Below are 22,797 nucleotides of genomic sequence, written 5' to 3'. Positions count from 1 at the left end.
CCTGGTGTTTTTACAGTCTTTTATGACCAACAATAATACAAAATAATAGTAATATATAACTTTTTTTGGGTGAATTTTCTTTGTTGCACCTGAGCTCAATTTCGAGTCTCATAGCGAAGGGTCTGAATACTTATGTAAATAAGTTATTTCTGTTTTTTTATTTTTAACACATTTCTAAACATTTCTAAAAACCTGTTTGTGCATTCTCATTATGGGGTATTGTGTGTAGATTGATGTAAAAAATAAATAATTTAATCCATTTAAGAATAAGGCTGTAACGTAACTGTGGAAAAAGTAAAGGGGTCTGAATACTTTCCCAATGCACTAGTCAAGGCTCTTCCTATATAAGTACTGCTGTACACACCTTTTCTATTCATATACTGTTCATTCTGTCTATTTCACACCATTTTATATATATTCCAGACTCTGACATTGCTCGTTCTGATAATTCTTATTTCTTTCTTTTTATTTTGGGGATTTGTGTGTGGTGTTAGGTATTACTGCACTGTTGGAGCTAGAAACATAAGCATTTCGCTGCACCCGCGATAACATATGTGTATGCGACCAGTAACGTTTGAATTACTTTCTTCTCATTTCCTTTTACGCTTGTCTTCCTCCTCCTCTTGTCTTTCTCCTTTTTTCTCTCAGCTCCAGTAGCAGACCAGGGGTAACCAAGGGATGAAACGAGGGCTTCTCTCTCTCTCTCGTTGATATAATTTATTAATCACAGTAGCTGAGCCTGCAGCATTTAGAGGCCTCTCCTTGTTCTATTATGCACTGACACACTCAACAGAGCACTTGTGGCTAGTTGAAGCTCAATTTTAGATATTGTTATACATGATGTATGCACAGCAAGTCATTCATGTCAAACCTACCACTACTGCATGGTAGAGAGACCAAGTTCACATAACTGTCTGAGGTTTTGTGTCGCAATGGCGAATCTGAAATGGCATAGTAGTGCACTGCTTAGGCTGGGGCCAAGGCCCCCTCTCCCAGGCTGCAGTCTTTTATTCTCTACCATGATGATGTTGATGATTGACATGGCGAATGAGAATAAGAGGTTGGTAATTAGATAATGATATTATTGGTTGTTTCCTTGTTGTTTTCAGACACCTGGATGTTGGAGTGAAGAAACAGGAGAGAAGAAGAGCAGACACCAGCGCTCGGCATCTTGGGGCAGCGCCGACCAGCTCAAAGAGGTAAACACTCACTCACGCTTGCGTATGCATGCACGACACACACACACCACACTAATACATGTCATAAGAAACCTTAACCATTCGTAAGAAACTTGCAGCACTTTCCTAATGACCATTGGACCGAGGTGTTCTCAAATCAACAATGACAACATACTGTACAGTAGGCCTCCATGTAAAACTCATTCAATCTGTTATCCTAGCACACTGTGCATCAGTATCTTGCTGTCATCCTCCTTTAACCCAGACCTAGATTCTGCCAGGTTGAGATGACTTGAAGTTGACATGACAACTAGAATGTCATCAGTCAATGGGAAACTGCCTACGATCTGCCATGACATGCCATCTCGCTCTCGCTCTCGCTCCACACGGTGCCACCTTCTATATATAACGTCCTGAATGACTTCTGCATGCTCAGGGCTTGTCTGTTCTAATGCTGGGTGTCAGAGCCGTAGCGTAGTACCGGGCCGGGCGGTCGTTGTCTTATCATCCCCTCTCCGCTCCACCCTGGTGCTATATGGCCACAGGCAGGGAGGAGGCAAATAATACTATCTATCTCACCCTCAACTAACCAGAAACTTCTCCTCACAGCAACCAACCGCCAGTCCAGCCATAACCCAACAGGCACTTTATTGACAGGAAAGACAGCCAGGCAGACCTGAGATTCCTCTATCTTTCAGCCTCTCTCTTTCTCTGCCCTTTCTGTCTCTGTCTATCGCCCTGTCTCCTCTCTCTCTCTCTCTCTCTCTCTCTCTCTCTCTCTCTCTCTCTCTACAATTCATAGGGCTTTATTGGCATGGTAAACATATGTTTACATTGCCAAAGCAAGTGAAATATACAATCCAAAATGAACAGTAAACATTACACTCACAAAAGTTTCAAAGGAATAGAGACATTTCAAATGTCATATGGCTATGTACAGTGTTATAACAATGTGCAAATAGTTTAAGTACAAAAGGGAAAATGAATAAACATAAATATGGGTTGTATTTACAATGGTGTTTGTACTTCACTGGTTGCCCTTTTCTGGAGGCAACAGGTCACAAATCTTGCTGCTGTGATGGCACACTGTGGTATTTCACCCAGTAGATATGGGAGTTTATCAAAATTGGATTTGTTTTCGAATTCTTTGTGGGTCTGTGTAATCTGAGGGAAATATGTGTTTCTAATATGGTCAAACATTTGGCAGGAGGTTAGGAAGTGCAGCTCAGTTTCCACCTCATTTTGTGGGCAGTATGCACAGCCTGTCTTCTCTTGAGAGCCAGGTCTGCCTAGAGCGGCCTCTCTCAATAGCAAGGCTATGCTCACTGAGTCTGTACAGTCGTGGTCGAAAGTTTTGAGAATGACACAAGTATTGGTCTTCACAAAGTTCGCTGCATCAGTGTTATGATATATTTTTGTCAGATGTTACTATGGTGTAATTAAAAGCATTCCATAAGTGTCAAAGGCTTTTATTGACAATTACATTAAGTTTATGCAAAGAGTCAATATTTGCAGTTTTGACCCTTCTTTTTCAAGACCTCTGCAATCCGCCCTGGCATGCTATCAATTAACTTCTGGGCCACATCCCGACTAATGGCAGCCCATTCTTGCATAATCAATGCTTGGAGTTTGTCAGAATTTGTAGGTTTTTGTTTGTCCACCCGCCTCTTGAGGATTGACCACAAGTTCTCAATGGGATTAAGGTCTGGGGAGTTTCCTGGCCATGGACCCATAATGTCGATGTTTTGTTCCCCGAGCCACTTAGTTATCACTTTTGCCTGATGGCAAGGTGCTCCATCATGCTGGAAAAGGCATTGTTCATCACCAAACTGTTCTTGGATGGTTGGGAGAAGTTGCTCTCGGAGGATGTGTTGGAACCATTCTTTATTCATGGCTGTGTTCTTAAGCAAAATTGTGAGTGATCCCACTCCCTTGGCTGAGAAGCAACCCCACACATGAATGGTCTCAGGATGCTTTACTGTTGGCATGACACAGGACTGATGGTAGCGCTCACCTTGTCTTCTCCGGACAAGGTGTTTTCCGGATGCCCCAAACAATCGGAAAGGGGATTCATCAGAGAAAATGACTTTACCCCAGTCCTCAGCAGTCCAATCCCTGTACCTTTTGCAGAATATCAGTCTGTCCCTGATGTTTTTCCTGGAGAGAAGTGGCTTCCTCGCTGCCCTTCTTGACACCAGGCCATCCTCCAAAAGTCTTCGCCTCACTGTGTGTGCAGATGCACTCACACCTGCCTGCTGCCATTCCTGAGCAAGCTCTGCACTGGTGGTGCCCCGATCCCGCAGCTGAATCAACTTTAGGAGACGGTCCTGGCGCTAGCTGGACTTTCTTGGGCGCCCTGAAGCCTTCTTCACAACAATTGAACTTCTCTCCTTGAAGTTCTTGATGATCCGATAAATGGTTGATTTAGGTGCAATCTTACTAGCAGCAATATCCTTGCCTGTGAAGCACTTTTTGTGCAAAGCAATGATGATGGCAAGTGTTTCCTTGCAGGTAACCATGGTTAACAGAGGAAGAACAATGATTTCAAGCACCACCCTCCTTTTAAAGCTTCCAGTCTGTTATTCTAACTAAATCAGCATGACAGAGTGATCTCCAGCCTTGTCCTCGTCAACACTCTCACCTGTGTTAACAAGAGAATCACTGACATGTGTCAGTAGGTGCTGTAGGTGGGTGTGGTGCTGGAATCAGGCGCAGGACGCAGAAAATAAGTCCAAAAGACTTTAGTGAAGGCACAAACAAATACACGAGCCAAAAGCCCTGAGGCGAGAAACTCCGCACGCAGGCGTAAACAAAAGGGCGCACTAAACATGTGCGATAAATACTCTCCTTACAGAGGAGGAAAGCTACAAAGAGCAAACGGTATACTGTAGAGCACAAGCACGACAGCGAAACAATCACACACAACACCTGACTAACACAACGAGAACTTATAGGACACTAATGACGCTAAACGACAACAGGTGTACAATTCCAGACAAGACCAAACGAACATAGAAACATACAACGGTGGCAGCTAGTATTCCGGAGACGACGAACGCCGAAGCCTGCCCGAGCAAGGAAGAGAGGCAGCCTCGGCCGAAACCGTGACAGTACCCCCCCCCCTTGACGCGCGGCTCCAGACGTGTGCCGACTCCGGCTTCGGGGATGACCAGGAGGACGCGGAGCAGGGCGCGTCGGGTGACTACGATGGAATTCTGTCAGGAGAGACGGGTCCAAAATGTCTCTCCTCGGCACCCAGCACCGTTCCTCCGGGCCGTACCCCTCCCACTCCACCAGATATTGGAGACCCCCCATCCGACGTCTCGAATCCAAGATGGACCGCACGGAGTACGCCGGTGCCCCCTCGATGTCCAATGGGGGCGGAGGAGTCTCCTTGATCTCATTTTCCTGGAGTGGGCCAGCTACCACCGGCCTGAGAAGAGACACATGGAACGAGGGGTTAATACTTTTATACTCAACAGGTAGTTGTAATCTGTAACACACCTCGTTCAATCTTCTCAGGACTTTAAACGGCCCCACAAACCGCCGACCCAGTTTCCGACAGGGCAGGCGGAGGGGCAGGTTTCTGGTAGAGAGCCAGACTCGATCACCAGGTGCGTACACCGGTCCCTCACTGCGGTGGAGATCGGCGCTCGCCTTTTGACGACGGAGGGCCCGCTGCAGGTGGACGTGTGCAGCGTTCCACGTCTCCTCCGAGCGCCGCACCCACTCATCCACCGCAGGAGCCTCGATCTGGCTCTGCTGCCAAGGTGCCAGAACCGGCTGGTAACCTAACACACATTGGAAAGGGGTTAGGTTAGTGGAGGAATGGCGTAGGGAATTCTGGGCCATTTCTGCCCAGGGAACGTACCGTGCCCACTCCTCCGGCCGGTCCTGGCAGTATGATCTAAGAAACCTACCCACATCCTGGTTCACACGTTCCACCTGCCCATTACTCTCCGGATGGTAACCCGAGGTGAGGCTCACCGAGACCCCCAACCGCTCCATAAAGGCTCTCCAGACTCTGGAGGTAAATTGGGGACCTCGATCAGACACAATATCCTCGGGTACCCCGTAGTGCCGGAAAACATGGGTGAATAGCGCTTCGGCGGTCTGTAGGGCAGTAGGAAGGCCCGGCATAGGGAGCAAACGACAGGCCTTAGAGAACCGGTCCACAACGACCAGTATAGTAGTATTCCCCTGTGAGGGAGGAAGGTCAGTGATGAAGTCCACCGAGAGGTGAGACCATGGTCGTTGTGGAACGGGCAGGGGTAGTAACTTACCCCTAGGCAGATGTCTAGGCGCCTTACACTGGGCGCACACCGAGCAGGAGGAGACATAAACCCTCACATCCCTCGCCAACGTGGGCCACCAGTACTTAGCACTAAGGCAGTGCACTGTCCGGCCGATACCAGGATGTCCAGAGGAGGGTGACGTGTGAGCCCAATAGATCAATCGATCCCGAACCTCGAGCGGAACGTACTTCCGACCCTCCGGGCATTGAGGTGGACTAGGGTCGGTGCGCAACGCCCGCTCGAGTTCAGCATCGACCTCCCACACTACCGGTGCCACCAGACAAGACTCCGGCAGTATGGGAGTGGGCTCCACGGACCTCTCCTCCGTGTCATACCGCCGAGACAGTGCGTCTGCCTTACCGTTCTGTGACCCAGGGATGTACGTGATCTTAAATACGAACCGGGTCAAAAACATATTCCACCGCGCCTGGCGAGGGTTCAGTCTCCTAGCTGCCCGGATGTACTCCAGGTTACGGTGGTCCGTCAAAATGAGGAAAGGGTGTTGAGCCCCCTCAAGCCAGTGCCTCCACACCTTTAGGGCCTGTACCACGGCTAACAGCTCCCTGTCCCCTACGTCATAATTTCGCTCCGCCGGACTGAGCTTCTTGGAATAAAAAGCACAGGGGAGGAGTTTAGGTGGCGTGCCGGACCGTTGCGAAAGCACGGCTCCTATACCGGCCTCTGACGCGTCCACCTCTACCTGAAATGGTAAAGAGGGATCCGGATGCGCCAGCACCGGAGCCGAGGTAAACAGGTCCTTCAGCCTCCCAAACGCCCTGTCCGCCTCGGCTGACCACTGCAAACGCACCGGACCCCCCTTCAAAAGAGACGTTATGGGAGCTGCCACCTGTCCAAAACCCCGGATAAACCTCCGGTAGTAATTCGCAAACCCCAAAAACTGCTGCACCTCCTTCACAGTGGTTGGCGTTTGCCAATTACGCACGGCTGACACCCGGTCTACCTCCATCTTCACCCCTGACGCAGACAACTGATAACCCAAAAAGGAGACCGACTCCTGGAAAAACAGACACTTCTCTGCCTTGACATACAGGTCGTGCTCCAACAGCCTCCGCAACACTCGGCGCACCAGAGCCACATGCTCGACTCGGGTAGACGAGTACACGAGAATGTCATCTATGTACACGACCACCCCCTGCCCCTGCATGTCCCTGAATATCTCATCCACGAATGATTGGAAAACTGAAGGAGCGTTCATCAACCCGTATGGCATGACAAGATACTCGTAATGGCCCGAGGTAGTACTAAAGGCTGTCTTCCATTCATCGCCCTCCCTAATGCGCACCAAGTTGTACGCGCTCCTGAGATCTAATTTAGTGAAGAAACGCGCCCCATGCAATGACTCCGTCATGGTCGCAATCAGCGGAAGTGGATAACTGTACTTCACCGTGATCTGATTGAGACTACGGTAATCAATGCACGGGCGTAACCCTCCATCCTTTTTCTTCACAAAAAAGAAACTCGAGGACGCAGGGGAAGTGGATGGCCGTATGTATCCTTGTCTCAGAGATTCGTCTATGTAAGTCTCCATAGCTCTCTTCTCCTCCTGAGACAGAGGATACACATGGCTCCGTGGGAGCGCAGCTCCTGCCTGGAGGTCTATCGCACAATCTCCCTGCCTATGGGGAGGCAACTGCGTCGCCCTCGACTTACTGAACACAATAGCCAAATCCCCATACTCAGGGGGAACGTGCAATGCGGGCACCTGGTTTGGACTCTCCACCGAGGTAGCCCCTACGGAAACGCCTAAACATCGACCCACACACTGGTCAGACCACTCCATCAGAGCCCTCTCCTGCCACGAAATAGACGGGTTATGGATACTCAACCAGGGCATGCCCAGCACCACCGGATACGCAGGCGAGTCGATCAGAAATAGCTGGATCATCTCCTGATGACCCCCCTGCGCACACATCCTAAGTGGCGCCGTGACCTCCCTGATCAAGCCCGATCCCAACGGACGGCTATCTAGGGCATGAACGGGGAATGGGACGTCAACAGGAAGAAGGGGAATCCCTAAATCTAAACAAAATTTCCTATCAACAAAATTCCCAGCCGCGCCTGAATCTACCAGCGCCTTATGCTGGGAATGAGGTGCTACCTGTGGAAAACGCACAGGTATACAGAAGTGCGCAACAGAGAGCTCTGGGTGAGTGGGGCGCCTACTCACCTGGAAGGACTCCCCAGTGCGGGGCCTGTCGTCTTCTCCCCTAGGAGGCCGTCCCCAGCACCTAGCCGCGGTGTGTCCTCCACGGCCACAGTTGGTGCAGGAGACGGGCCCCCTCGTACTCCGACCCCTCCTCTCTCTAGCGCCAGCGCCCCCAAGCTCCATGGGGCTCGGGACGGACCTCCCTCGGGACGTCCGCGGGTAGCCAGCAGGGTGTCCAGCCTGATGGACATGTCGACTAACTGGTCGAAAGAGAGACTGGTGTCCCGACAGGCCAGCTCCCGACGGACGTCCTCACGTAGACTACAGCGGTAGTGATCGATGAGGGCCCGCTCATTCCACCCTGCATCCGCCGCTAGAGTACGGAATTCTAACGCGAACTCCTGGGCACTCCTCTTCCCCTGCCGGAGGCAGAACAGACGCTCCCCCGCCGCTTTCCCCTCCGGTGGATGGTCAAACACCGCCCTGAAGCGGCGGGAGAACTCAGCGTATGTGATGGTGGTAGCGTCTATCCTCCTCCACTCGGCGTTGGCCCATTCTAACGCCTTGCCGGAAAGGCAGGAGATGAGGGCGGACACGCTCTCGTGTCCCGAGGGCGCCGGGTGCACGGTGGCCAGGTAAAGCTCCACCTGGAGAAGGAAGCCCTGACACCCGGCAGCGGTCCCATCGTAGGCCCTCGGGAGCGAGAGTCGAATTCCCCTGGGTTCCGGAGCGGGAATGGGCTGACTGGCTGATGGTGATGGCAGGGAAGGTGGAGTTGGGGGTGTCCCTCGGGTCTCCCAGCGTTGGAGTGTGTTGATAACATCCTGCAGGGCGGTCCCGATCCGCAGGATCTGGTCATTTTGCTCCCGGACCCGATCCTCCAACGTCTCCTGTGCTGCTGCGGCTCCTGCTGATTCCATTCAGAATGTTGTGTGATTCTGTCAGTAGGTGCTGTAGGTGGGTGTGGTGCTGGAATCAGGCGCAGGACGCAGAAAATAAGTCCAAAAGACTTTAGTGAAGGCACAAACAAATACACGAGCCAAAAGCCCTGAGGCGAGAAACTCCGCACGCAGGCGTAAACAAAAGGGCGCACTAAACATGTGCGATAAATACTCTCCTTACAGAGGAGGAAAGCTACAAAGAGCAAACGGTATACTGTAGAGCACAAGCACGACAGCGAAACAATCACACACAACACCTGACTAACACAACGAGAACTTATAGGACACTAATGACGCTAAACGACAACAGGTGTACAATTCCAGACAAGACCAAACGAACATAGAAACATACAACGGTGGCAGCTAGTATTCCGGAGACGACGAACGCCGAAGCCTGCCCGAGCAAGGAAGAGAGGCAGCCTCGGCCGAAACCGTGACAACATGATGGCAGCTGGTCCTTTTGTGGCAGGGCTGAAATGCAGTGGAAATGTTTTTTGGGGATTAAGTTCATTTTCATGGCAAAGAGGGACTTTGCAATTAATTGCAATTCATCTGATCACTCTTCATGACATTCTGAAGTATATGCAAATTGCCATCATCAAAACTGAGGCAGCAGACTTTGTGAAAATTAGTATTTGTGTAATTCTCAAAACTTTTGACCATAGTCAAAGCTTTCCTTAATTTTGGGTCAGTCACCGTGGTCAGGTATTCTGCCACTGTGTACTCTGTTTATCGCCAAATAGCATTCCAGTTTGCTCTGTTTTTTGGTAAATTCTTTCCAATGTGTCAAGTAATTATCTTTTAGTTTTCTCATGATTTGGTTGGGTCTAATTGTGTTGCTGTCTTGGGGCTCTGTGGGGTCTGTTTGTGTTTGTGAACAGAGCCCCTGGACCAGCTTGCTTAGGGGACTTTTCGCTAGGAATAATCTCTCTGTAGGTGATGGCTTTGTTGTGGAAGGTTTGGGAATCGCTTCCTTTTAGGTGGTTGTAGAATTTTACGTCTCTTTTCTGGATATTGATCATTAGCGGGTATCGGCCTAATTCTGCTCTGCATGCATTATTTATTTAACTTTGTACACGGAGGATGTTTTTGCAGAATTCTGCATGCAGAGTCTCAATTTGGTGTTTGTCCCATTTTATGATTTCTTGGTTGGACCCCAGACCTCACAAACATAAAGGGCAATTGGTTCTATAACTGATTCAAGTATTTTTTGCCAGATCCTAATTGGGATGTCGAATTTTATGTTCCTTTTGATGGCGTAGAAGGCCCTTCTTGCCTTGGCTCTCAGATCATTCACAGCTTTGTGGAAGTTACCTGTGGTGCTGATGTTTAGGCCAAGGTAGGTATAGTTTTTCGTGTGCTCTAGGGCAATGGTGTCTAGATGGAATTGGTATTTGTGGTCCTGGCAACTGGACTTTTTTTGGAACACCATTATTTTTGTCTTACTGAGATTTACTGTCAGGGCCCAGGTCTGACAGAATCTGTGTAGAAGTTATAGGTGCTGCTGTAGGCCCTCCTTGGTTGGGGACAGAAGCACCAGATCATCATCAAACAGTAGACATTTGACTTCAGATTCTATAAGGGTGAGGCCGGGGGCTGCAGACTGTTCTGTTCTGTGTCCCCGAGTGGCGCAGTGGTCTAAGGTACTGCATCGCAGTGCTAGCTGTGCCACTAGAGATCCTGGTTCGAATCCAGGCTCTGTCGTAGCCGGCCGCGACCGGGAGACCCATCGGGCGGCGCACAATTGGCCCAGCGTCGTCCAGGGTAGGGGAGGGAATGGCCGGCAGGGATGTAGCTCAGTTGGTAGAGCATGGCGTTTGCTACGCCAGGGTTGTGGGTTCGATTCCCACGGGGGGGCCAGTATGAAAAAAAAAATATATATATATAAAATAATAATGTATGCACTCACTTAACTGTAAGTCGCTCTGGATAAGAGCGTCTGCTAAATGACTAAAATGTAAATGTAAAAATATAGTGCCCTCGCCAATTTGTTGATATATATGTTGAAGAGGGTGGGGCTTAAACTGCATCCCTGTCTCTCTCCACGGCCCTGTGGAAAGAAAGGTGTGTTTTCCTTTGCCAATTTTAGCTGCACACTTGTTGTTTGAGTACATGGATTTTATTATGTTGTAGGTTTTTCCCCCAACACCGCTTTCCATCAGTTTGTATAGCAGACCCTCATGCCAAATTGAGTCAAAAGCTTTTTTGAAATCAACAAAGAATGAGAAGACTTTGCCTTTGTTTTGGTTTGTTTGTTTACCAATTAGGGTGTGTAGTGTGAATACATGGTCTGTTGAAGGGTAATTTGGTAGAATTGCTCTCTCTCTCGCTCTCTCCTCTCTCTCTCTCTCTCTCTCTCTCTCTCTCTCTCTCTCTCTCTCTCTCTCTCTCTCTCTCTCTCTCTCTCTCTCTCTCTGTGTTTTCTCTCTCCCTCCCTAGTTTAGCAGAGGGAGAACAGTTAAGATAGTAGTGCTCAGGCATGTTCCTTAGTAGCAGTAATGGAGCTTGGAGCTGTAGTGCAGAGGTTGAGGTCCCCTTCAGTTACACCATGATTGTTTGTAGGCCTATATAACCTCAAAAGAGATCCCAGGGTTGTTAAGTGACCGTAATCCTAATCTTATAGACCTCACTATTTACCAACACTTCCTCTCACTTAACTCTTGTTATGTTCTTATTTCCTCAGCGTTACATAGGATGTACTCACTCTACTTTAAACACTGTGTAAATTGCTGCCCAGCCCAGCTGAATGTCTTAAAACTCTCACACACACACCGTAATGCCGCAGAGACAACATGTTTGTTGACTTACCATGTAACGCTGCCGCACAATGAACACATTCATACTCTGACTGGGTTTTCAGTTAGCTTCTGTTTACTAGATGTACTAGCGGTATGTATTTTTAAGTGAATCGCTGGGAAAGTATAGGGAGAGGAAGAGGAAGAATATGTGACCGACCGGCTCGATTCGGTCTTATGTAGCAAAATGAAATTGTGTTTTTTACATTGGATAAAAGTAGAGACTCAGAGCTAGAAAATGGCATATCATACACTACAGTTGAGGAACAATGGGAAAGTAATTCTGCTTTGAAAGTTGATAAACTTGTAACTGCACTTTTGAGAAAATTGCCCTTGAATGTTTTGGTACACCTACTGGAGAGCTCCTCTTTGTCCCATTCAGTATCATTCACACCCTCTTAAGCCTTAGACCCACCCATCTCTTTAAGGATCTGCAGATAGCTAACTAACTAGGTTCAATGTTAGCTAGCTAGCTAACATTATGCTATAACTAGCAATGCAAATGGCTCTGCGATACGAATAATATTACTACACAGGTCATACACGTAACGTTAGTGATCCAGCCAGCCAGCTAGCTAGCTAGCAGTATGGATTTAACTTGCAATGAAAACGACTTTCTGACAACATTTACATTTACATTTTAGTCATTTAGCAGACGCTCTTATCCAGAGCGACTTACAGTTAGTGAGTGTATACATTATTTTTTATTTATTTTATTTTTCATACTGGCCCCCCGTGGGAATCGAACCCACAACCCTGGCGTTGCAAACACCATGCTCTACCAACTGAGCTACATCCCTGCCGGCCATTCTCTCCCCTACCCTGGACGACGCTGGGCCAATTGTGCGCCACCCAATGGGTCTCCCGGTCGCGGCCGTCTACGACAGAGCCTGGATTAGAAATGTATAATATTTGAAAATGTAGCTAGCTAGACTCTCTTACTCGTATACATGGATGAACGCTTCTCCCTCTCTGTCACGGATGCCATGGTTGCCCTTAGTTTGAAGATGTAATCTGGCGACAGGTGTTTTATATAACAGCCTTCTGTGTTCTCTTTTCAACTCCATCCGCATATTTGTAATCAAACGCCAGAATTTTCTCCATCTCCTTAGCTCTCATACTCTGCTTCCACCGGGCATTCCACTGACTTCAAAGCTCGGTCCTCCCGAAAGTTCTTCGTGATATATTTCAAAAAAGCTGTGTTAGAAAGGATTACCTAGACATACTGACTAGCTCATGTCATGGACAGAAGCGTGCTACATGGCAGACCTATTCAAACTCATCTCTAGGCATGTCCAGCCGATCCATTATCTCAGCCAATCATGGCTAGCGGGAAGTTTCCTTTCTTTTTCCGTGGCTACACCATCTAGGCTCGTAATTTAACAATTGTATTCGTATTTCCAGATGACATACAAGTTTGTTATAAGGCACATGAAAGTTCACATGTTCCAGAAGGCATTTCTCCCAAAAAAAGCATTTTGATAAAAAATAATGTTTACATTCAAATGCCTCTCCTGTGAAGTAGTGACACGTGACATAAGCCTAGTTTCTTGAAACAAGTCACATATAAGCGCTTGAGTGAGTTTGCAGTATGTGTGTTTGAGTTGGTGTATTCAGGAGTGATGTTGGTGCTGGAATAAAGCAGTCGAGCAACACTGATTATATTACATGTAGGCTTTTCTTTCTTCGCTATCTTTCTTTTGGGCCCAGCATCATATATAGGAGAGATTTGTGATGTGTCTATTATCGCGTACTGATTCTTGAGTTATCTGGAAAGCTGACTAACTGTTGAGTGCACCAGGTCCACTATGGCTAAAGAAAGTGGATCACATATCAGCCCGTCCATTCAGACAGAGCCTCCTTTGATAAGCCCCTGTTAGGCTGGGTGTTTGTGTTGTGTTGCTATAGTAAAATGACTTGGTGGAAGAGGACAAGTTGAAGGACGGTTTGTGTAAATGCATTGTGAAAATAGCATGTGTTGCTGGTGTAAGAGGTGACCTGTGTTGTGTTGCTATAGTAAAATTACTGCAATGACTGAGCCTACAATGACTTCTGTGTAAAGGCACAGGGAAAATAACATGTCTGGGCTTGTCCGGTCTGGTAGTGAGATGCTACATACATAACATTTTGCAGATAGATTGTGGGTTCTATCAAGGTAATTTTTGCATCATTTCCAATCCCCCATATATATTCTTACTAATCTGCTGGAGAACCAGTTTGTATTTAAGTATACATTTTGTATAACTAAAGTCTTTAGTGAGAGGTTCAATTCTTTAACATTTAATAATTGTAGCCCTCCAAATTCATATTAATTATATAAATAGGCCCGTTTAATTTTGTCTTACTTGCCGTTCCAAATAAAGTCAACATGTTTGCTCATATAATTTTAAAAACAAGTCATCCGGTGTAGGCAGGCCATCAGTAAATAGGTAAGCTGGGATATGACTAAAGAATGAATCAGGGTGATTTTTACACAAATGGACAAGGGTTTACCTTTCCATGGTAGCAAGATCTTATCTATTTTTGCTAACAGAGTATGTCCACTTCACCATCAGACAATTTTATTTGTAAACTACACGGTAATGTAAAAGTTGTGTTTTTTATTGATCCAATACGTAATATGGTACATTTATCATAGTTCGGTTTGTAATCCAAAGAGGTTAGAGAAATGATCTAGATCCTCTGAGGCTGTGCAGGGATCCATATTGTGCATTTAAAAGAAAACATGAGTCATCAGCATACAATGACACTTGAAACCCTACCTCTTTAAGGAATACCTGGAATAGTATAACAGTAATCCTTCTCCCCCCCTCCCCCACCCCACCATAAAAATAAATAAAAAAGGAGTGGTTGTCCCACTGGCTATAAGGTGAATGCACCAATTTGTAAGTCGCTCTGGATAAGAGCGTCTGCTAAATGACTTAAATGTAAATGTAATGACCTTTGTTTAAGGCCCTGGATTTCTAGCCCCTTGATATTACTGTTCTATCTGGTTTTAATAGCTAACATTTCGATGGCAATAATAAATAGATATGCCGATATTGGACAACCTTGTTTTACCCTCTTGACAGTTTAATACTTTCTGAGTAGCCATTATTGACTATTTTACACCTGGGGTTAGGTATTGGACAACCTTGTTTTACCCTCTTGACAGTTTAATACTTTCTGAGTAGCCATTATTGACTATTTTACACCTGGGGTTAGGATTGACTATTTTAAGCAACTGTTCATCTGATTTGCCATTAACTGTACTGTGCTTCTATCTGACATACGAAAGGCCCCCACATGTCTGAGAATTCAAAAGAGTCTTTTGGCAATTGGAACTTCCCTCTGTGGGCTAATATGGATGCAAAATGATAAAGACAAAACATTTGGGTCAAAGATATACCTAGAGCTACACAGGACAGGGTCAAAGATATACCTAGAGCTACACAGGACAGGGTCAAAGATATACCTAGAGCTACACAGGACAGGGTCAAAGATATACCTAGAGCTACACAGGACAAGGTCAAAGATATACCTAGAGCTACACAGGACAGGGTCAACGATATACCTAGAGCTACACAGGACAAGGTCAAAGATATACCTAGAGCTACACAGGACAGGGTCAACGATATACCTAGAGCTACACAGGACAAGGTCAAAGATATACCTAGAGCTACACAGGACAGGGTCAAAGATATACCTAGAGCTACACAGGACAGGGTCAAAGATATACCTAGAGCTACACAGGACAGGAGTTCTAGCCCTTTAGTCATTATTGGTCAGAGCACAGGGGATTCTCAAACCAGATAAGGAAGCCAATACATAGTCATATCTTCTGTTAGATGCACAGCTTAGCACAGTCTGTGGGTCTTTCAAAGGTTTGAACAGCACCATGCAAATGAAATATATCATAAATGGCCTTTTATGATGCGTTTGCATACTCTTCCTTTAGCTATTAGATCAATGACTAGCCTACCAGCTAGTCTCCTTTTAGATGTACCTAGGGACTGCACAGCAGCTCCAGCTATACATGTAATCTGATTCATTCATTACTGGAGCTGCCTGCCCTGAGCTATGGCGACCCCTGGGGGATATATGGGGTTATGTCAAAAACGTGAGACAAAAGAAGTTAATCTGTTAACATGTTACTATTCCTTTCTCTCTCTTTCCAAGTGTTTATTTTCTTTCTCTTTGTCTCTCTGTCTTTCTCACTCACTCTCCCTCTCTTCTCTTCTTCTCCCTCTCTCCACTTCCTTTCCTCCCCCTCCTCTTCCTCCTTCCTTTCCTCCTCCTCTGTTCTCCTCAGCAGATAGCCAAGCTCCGGCAGCAGCTGCGTGGCAGTAGTAAGCAGCAGCAGGGAGGTCGTCAGTCTCAGTGTCAAAGAGACAAAGACAGCCTGTCTCCTTTACAGGGACCTATCAACACCACCATCAACATCACGGCCAACCAAGCACAGGTAAGGCACACTACTGCCATCCAGACCTGAGTTCATATATATATATATATATATATATATATATATATATATATATATATATATATATATATATATATATATATATATATATATATGTGTTATATTATATTATAATATATACATACAGTTGAAGTCGGAAGTGTACATGCACCTTAGCCAAATACATTTAAACTCAGTTTTTCACAATTCCTGACATTTAATCCTAGTAAAAATTCCCTGTTTTAGGTCAGTTAGGATTACCACTTTATTTTAAGAGTGTGAAATGTCTGAATAATAGTAGAGAGAATGATTTATTTAAGCTTTTATTTCTTTCATTACATTCCCAGTGGGTCAGAAGTTTACGTACACTCAATTAGTATTTGGTAGCATTGCCTTTAAAATTCTTTAACTTGGGTCAAACGTTTTGGGTAGCCTTCCACAAGCTTCCCACAATAAGTTGTGTGAATTTTGGCCCATTCCTCCTGACAGAGCTGGTGTAACTGAGTCAGGTTTGTAGGCCTCCTTGCTCGCACACACTTTTTCAGTTCTGCCCACAAATGTTCTATAGGATTGAGGTCAGGGCTTTGTGATGGCCACTCCAATACCTTGACTTTTTTGTCCTTAAGCCATTTTGCCACAACTTTGGAAGTATGCTTGGGGTCATTGTCCATTTGGAAGACCCATTTGCGACCAAGCTTTAACTTCCTGACTGATGTCTTGAGATGTTGCTTCAATATATCCACATAATTTTCCTTCCTCATGATGCCATCTATTTTGTGAAGTGCACCAGTCCCTCCTGCAGCAAAGCACCCCCACAGCATGATGCTGCCACCTCCGTGCTTCACCGTTAGGATGGTGTTCTTCGGCTTGCAAGGAACCCCCTTTTTCTTTCAAACACAACAATGGTCATTATGGCCAAACAGTTCTATTTTTGTTTCATCAGACCAGAGGACATTTCTCCAAAAAGTACGATCTTTGTCCCCATGTGCAGTTGCAAACCGTAGTCTTGGCATTTTTATGGCGGTTTTGGAGCAGTGGCTTCTTCCTTGCTGAGCAGCCTTTCAGGTTATGTCGATATAGGACTCGTTTTACTGTGGATATAGATACTTTTGTACCTGTTTCCTCCAGCATCTTCACAAGGTCCTTTGCTGTTGTTCTGGGATTTATTTGCACTTTTCGCACCAAAGTACGTTCATCTCTAGGAGACAGAACGTGTCTCCTTCCTGAGCGGTATGACGGCTGCGTGGTCCCATGGTGTTTATACTTGCGTACTATTGTTTGTACAGATGAACGTGGTACCTTCAGGCGTTTGGAAATTGCTCCCAAGGATGAACCAGACTTGTGGAGGTCTACAATTCATTTTCTGAGGTCTTAGCTGATTTATTTTGATTTTCCCATGATGTCAAGCAAAGAGGCACTGAGTTTGAAGGTAGGCCTTGAAATACATCCACTGGTACACCTCCAATTGACTCAAATGATGTCAATAAGCCTATCAGAAGCTTCTAAAGCCATGACATCATTTTCTGGAATTTTCCAAGCTGTTTAAAGGCACAGTCAACTTAGTGTATGTAAATTTCTGACCCACTGAAATTGTGATACAGTGAATTATAAGTGAAATAATCTGTCTGTAAACAATTGTTGGAAAAATTACTTGTCATGCACAAAGTAGATGTCCTAACCGACTTGCCAAAACTATACCTTGTTAACAAGACATTTGTGAAGTGCTTGAAAAACAAGTTTTAATGACTCCAATCTAAGTGTATGTAAACTTCCAACTTCAACTGTATATTATATATATATATATATATATATATATATATATATATATAATCTGTCAAATACTTTAGCGGTATGCGTGATTTAGCTTGCTGGGCGGAATGGAATCAATGCAATCGGACCAAAAGTGCAAACCCAATACGCCAGGGAAGCTTAATCACAAAAACTCTGCCCTGCTTAAAATATGTGTAATGTTGAGATGTTGTTTTTGAATGTCTCGGCGGTTGTGTCCCTGGGCCCTACAGTGGTCCTGCATGTCTACGTCGTCCCAGATGTCCAACATGACGGTGTCCAAGCCCTCCATCACCAGAGTGCCCAGCAGCATGGAGGGAATCAACCACGAGCTGGAGAAGGTCTTCATCAGAGACAACAACGGAGAGAAGGAGGAGCTCAAGGTTGGGGGACGGACTGTTAGATTCATGCAATCACATATTTACAATATACACTCTCACACAATACTAGCGGTGGCCACTCGCAGTCAAGCATGACATCAGTCATGGGCTGGATGTGTCAATGTGTAGTTCATACATGTATACTTTATAAGCAGAATTACTGTCTTAACTCAATTAGCCACAAAATCCCTAGTTTGAAAGTGACTGTTTTCTCTACATTTAGAGCTTGCAAGAAAGGCATTTCACTGTACTTGTGCACGTGACATTAAAACTTGAAACTTTAAAATCGTGTGTCTGGAGGGGACTAAGAAGACACGCACACAACCACTCATGCACCTGCTGTGTCACTGTAAATGCTATTACTTGTAGTACTCAATGAAGAAACATCTCTCTCACTTGCTCTCTCTCTTTTTTTTCTTCACTCCCTGTCCTCCCCCGCCCTCCCCCAGGTGTTGGAGGTACCAGACGGGCGGCGAGCCCCCTTCCCCCCCCAGCAGCGTAGCAGCAGTACCCGTAGCGTGGACACACAGACCCCGTCTGCCCCCGGCCGCTCCAGCAGTAGTTCCAGCCTGTCCCCCTGTCCCTCTCCCGCCTGCCCCCCGGGGTCCGGCTCACACGGGGGGAGCCCTTACTCCACCGACGATCTGCTCTACGACAGGGATAAAGGTAGGATTGTCAGGATGCTCTCTCAGACCAGGGGCAAGGCCTCTATTTTCCATTGGACATCCTGTCGTTGTGCCTTTGAGCAAGGCTCTGAACTCCTAACGTGGAATGTGTTTGTGTCTTGTCCGGGGGGTTGGCAGTAGGGCAAAAGGCAAATGTAATCTTATTTTCTGACTGTTTCTGACCATTGTCTCTGTCTCTCTGTCTACAGACAGTGGCAGTAGCTCTCCGCTGCCTAAGTTTGCCTCGTCTCCTAAACCCAACAACAGCTACATGTTCAAGAGAGAACCACCAGAGGGCTGTGAGAAAATCAAGGTGTTTGAGGAAATGAGGTAAGTACAGAAAGAGACCAGAGAGCTTTTAGGATCTTTTTTATTGCACTAAATTTTCCAAGTTGTTGATACTGAACGTCAGTTACGCATACATGTCATGAAAAGAGTTAACACACCGTCTCTTACTTTTACATTTGTCTGTCCAGCTCCAGGCAGTCAGCGTCCGTCCCTCTCTTCTCCTGCCCCGACAAGAACAAGGTCAATTTCATCCCCACCGGCTCCGCCTTCTGCCCTGTCAGACTGACCCCCGGCACCCTGCACCTCTCTGTGACCTCTCACCCCGACGACGACCCCGAGGCCGGCCCCAGCTCAATGACATCAGCATTCTGCCGCGTCCTCCCCACTCAGGTCCACACCTCCACCAGCACAGACGACGCTCCCACCCCCGAGGAGGCTGCCACTGCAACGCCCACATCGCCCCAGCAGGGGGAGCCACAAGAGACTGCCCCCCAGACAGATTGCCTGGCCATCAGCTAGACCTGGGCAGAGCTGGCCTCTGACACATGGTTCTGGTTCTTATTATTATTATGAATAAAATGATTATTACTCCCCCACTATCATCATCATCACTGAAGTCCGGTCTCCTTTGCTAAAGGACCTCCCCTCCCCTCCTCTTCTCTCTGTCTCTGCTGAACCCTACACACTCTGCATGGCGTAGCATTAGCAACAATGTCCCCGACAACAACAACACAATGGTGCAAACAAAGACAAGTCTCCCATATGTTCCTAGCGTATTCCTAAAGCACTGTTCCTGTCAGGGATAGACATAATGATCTTTAACAGCATGTAAAAAGAAGAGATGCTGGACGCTGTCATTGGGTGGATGGGAAGAAAATTAGACTCTTTGGATGGGGGGCATGCATTTTAAACCAGTAGTGTGTTTAAGATTAAAGACATGCTCCGGTACTTTGGCGACTAAGAAAGTTTTTTTTAAACCTCCTGCTTTGGGCTGGATGTGTCAATGTGTATTTCATACATGCATAATCTATGAGCAGAATTACTATCTAACCTCAATTAGCCACGAAATCCCTAGTTTGAAAGCGACTGTTTTCTTGAAGTTGTGCAGCACCATTTTCTCTTCATTCACCCCACGTGGGCCAACCCCATAGCAATTACAGTTCTAGCCAATGAGCTTCAGCCCCTCACATTTGAGTGACAGCTAGCAAGAGGCCTGCCCAGCGTTATCCAATGAGGTTGCAGAGCGGGCGCAACTGCTGAGTGAGTGAGTGACACACACCGAGGGAGAGAGAGAGAGACACACACTTTGAGAGAGACTCACACAGAGAGAGAGAGAGAGAGACACACAGAGAGAGAGCGAGACACAGAGAGAGAGAGAGAGGGTTTTCGGGGACCAATTTTGGCTTGTGACTGCTACTTTCAGAACTACTGGCTTTAAAGTATACAAAAGTACCGGAGAATCTCTTTAATTTATGTGTTATTGTGTTCTGTTTTGACTTTCTCCACAGTATGAAAAAGCTCTATACACCATATTACACACATTATATATCTTATGAAAAGAAAAAAACAACGCTTGTTTAAATTGAAAACTATCTATTGCTGTGTTATGTTATGTACAGTATCATAGAAAAAACTAAACATATTCAGGATTTATGTTTACACAATCCAGGTTATGTTTCTAAACCTCCTTTGAAACATGCAATGCAAAACCAGAAAATAATAATCAAAAAAGTGGGGAAAAAGACATAACTTAAAGAACAGTGTCCATTGCATCTGGCCTTTCTTCAGGTATATATCACAAACAGAGTCTAAACTCAGGTAATTTGGAATGTATGCCCATATTCCATGACACAGATTGACTCAGTTCTGACTGCATTTCCTCGTTGAAACAGAAGAGATCACTCTATTTCCTTTGCTTTCTCTCATTCCAGATTCCATTCCAGAAATTCAGAACCTTTTATTCCCCCTAGACATTCCATGGTGTTATGATGTGCTGTCCCAAGACTTGACCTGTGCTTGGCTGACAGCAGAGGTTAAAGGTTTACTGTGTGGTTAGGTGTCTTGGTTGCCTTTATGAGTGACTAGTAACCAACCAGGCCCACTGTGAGAGATAACGGCTGTGCTTGTTGAGACGAGTTCTAACATGCTTGAGAGAAGTCTATAATGGCTATGACTGTCAACGCCTGACAATTCTGTGTGGTCGTCGGACCCTCTGCAGCCGTTGTGCTGTGGTCAAGGTCAGGTAGCAACTTCTGTGTTCAACTTCAGGTCAGTCTTGGTTGACTGGCCCTAGTCAAGTCCTGGCCTGCAGTAACATCACATAAAAGAAGACCATAAAACGGTTGTGTGAGAGTGTATATTGGTTACATTCAGGTGATATCCAATCTGAGACTGTTTAAATATTCAATAGACAACATAATTATGCTTTACTATTGATTCATAAGACATTCCATGAGATTCTAGCTAGTTGGGGGTCGAGAAGGCTCATCAAGTCATGTCCAAACGTTCATCTTTATGCCCTCAGGTGCACTGGGTTTGAGGTTTGATTAGAGAGGAGCTAGTTGGTTTATTCAATCTGCAGAATTGGTAGATGTTTCATCTTTGGATTAAAAGAAAATGGATAAACTGTCCTGATCCTTATCCAATTCATGTCTTTCTGAAGTTTAATGCTTTATCATGTCATGAGTAATTATTGGCATCATCGTCATCAATGGAAGCAATTCTCCTATGAGCCTCCCAAATTTTGATTCTGCGCACAATAATTCCCTCTGCAGATTTGTCTGTAACATAATTCTTGCAACGAACACAACATAACATGCCCACCTGTACATTATTCCTTTATAAAGACATTCAAGTCAAAAGATAAAACGTAATCAGAAACATTATTTTGATATGCTTATGTGCTTGTGGAATTCCTGTCTGCATTGATACTCTTGTTCATCTTGTTAGATATACTATATGACTTTAAAAAAGATCAATGCAATGTTGATGTTGTTTTTAATAATTCAGCACCTTATGATCAAGATGACTAACATACATTAACTATGTGGCATTGGTTAACTATGATGTGTGCAATAATAGACAAGATGTTGGTGTCCGTTGGGTCAGATATGTTTCGCTTCTTCTTCACCACTCTATTTTCTTCACTCTCGTTCCTTTGGTTTGGAGTATAGAGCCAAATCAGCACTTAAGCCAGATTCACACTATAGGGCTGACCCATACTGTACTGTGCTGGCTAGGATATTTTATTTTCCAGCATGGTTCCAGCAACTATGATGGATGTGTAACCAGGCTAGCTCGGCTTTGCTCGGCCCAGTTTGTCTCAGTTGTGTGAAAAGCCTAACAGTGTGTTGAGAAAGGCATTAATCGACACGAACCAGCGCTGGAATCATGTCACCAGAGCACATAGATTTTGGCTAGCAGGTCATCAGTGTTCATCAGCTCTTCCAATCAGCTCGCTCCTCATTGGACCTGTGGGGTCAAAGGTCATACACAAACACAATAAAATGATTGGTTGTTGATGTGACTGAACACTTTGTGTGCTGTTGTGACCATCATTGATTGTGTGCAAGTTATAGAAGGAGGAGAGTGTGTAAGGCACAGGAGGCTGCTGAGGGGAGAATGGCTCATAATAATGGTCGGAACGGAGCAAATGGAATGGCATCAAACACCTGGAAACCATATGTTTGATGTCTTTGATACCATTCCACCCATACCGCTCCAGCCATTACCACGAGCCTGTTCTCCCCAATTAAGGTACCACCAACCTCCTGTGGTGTAAGGGACCATGACTGTTTTTGACCTGACATTGAAGAGGAAACAAGACTAAAGAAACAGTCAGATACACATTTTAGAACAA

At 45.8% G+C, this 22,797-nt stretch overlaps 1 protein-coding gene across 3 annotated transcripts in view; it reads left to right on the top strand.

The window, feature by feature from the left end:
• The window catches only part of LOC311126976 (glucocorticoid-induced transcript 1 protein-like), a 49,980-nt gene extending 30,451 nt beyond the window's left edge, over positions 1–19,529 (top strand). For 2 of the 3 annotated variants that reach the window (XM_084158703.1, XM_084158701.1), the window contains exons 3-8: positions 1,110–1,199; positions 15,668–15,817; positions 17,839–17,988; positions 18,435–18,651; positions 18,860–18,980; positions 19,127–19,529. In XM_084158703.1, the coding sequence (XP_084014829.1) occupies positions 1,110–1,199; positions 15,668–15,817; positions 17,839–17,988; positions 18,435–18,651; positions 18,860–18,980; positions 19,127–19,457 (1,059 nt within the window). In that variant the 3' untranslated portion in view covers positions 19,458–19,529. The remainder of the gene's footprint in view (positions 1–1,109; positions 1,200–15,667; positions 15,818–17,838; positions 17,989–18,434; positions 18,652–18,859; positions 18,981–19,126) is intronic. The other variant, XM_084158702.1, reaches the window with a different exon arrangement.
• Positions 19,530–22,797: the final 3,268 nt, after the last annotated feature.

This window comes from Coregonus lavaretus (assembly GCF_964263955.1).
Source record: "Coregonus lavaretus genome assembly, chromosome: 3".
In the NCBI taxonomy this organism is placed as follows: domain Eukaryota; kingdom Metazoa; phylum Chordata; class Actinopteri; order Salmoniformes; family Salmonidae; genus Coregonus; species Coregonus lavaretus.
This window is presented reverse-complemented; position numbering and strand designations above follow the sequence as displayed.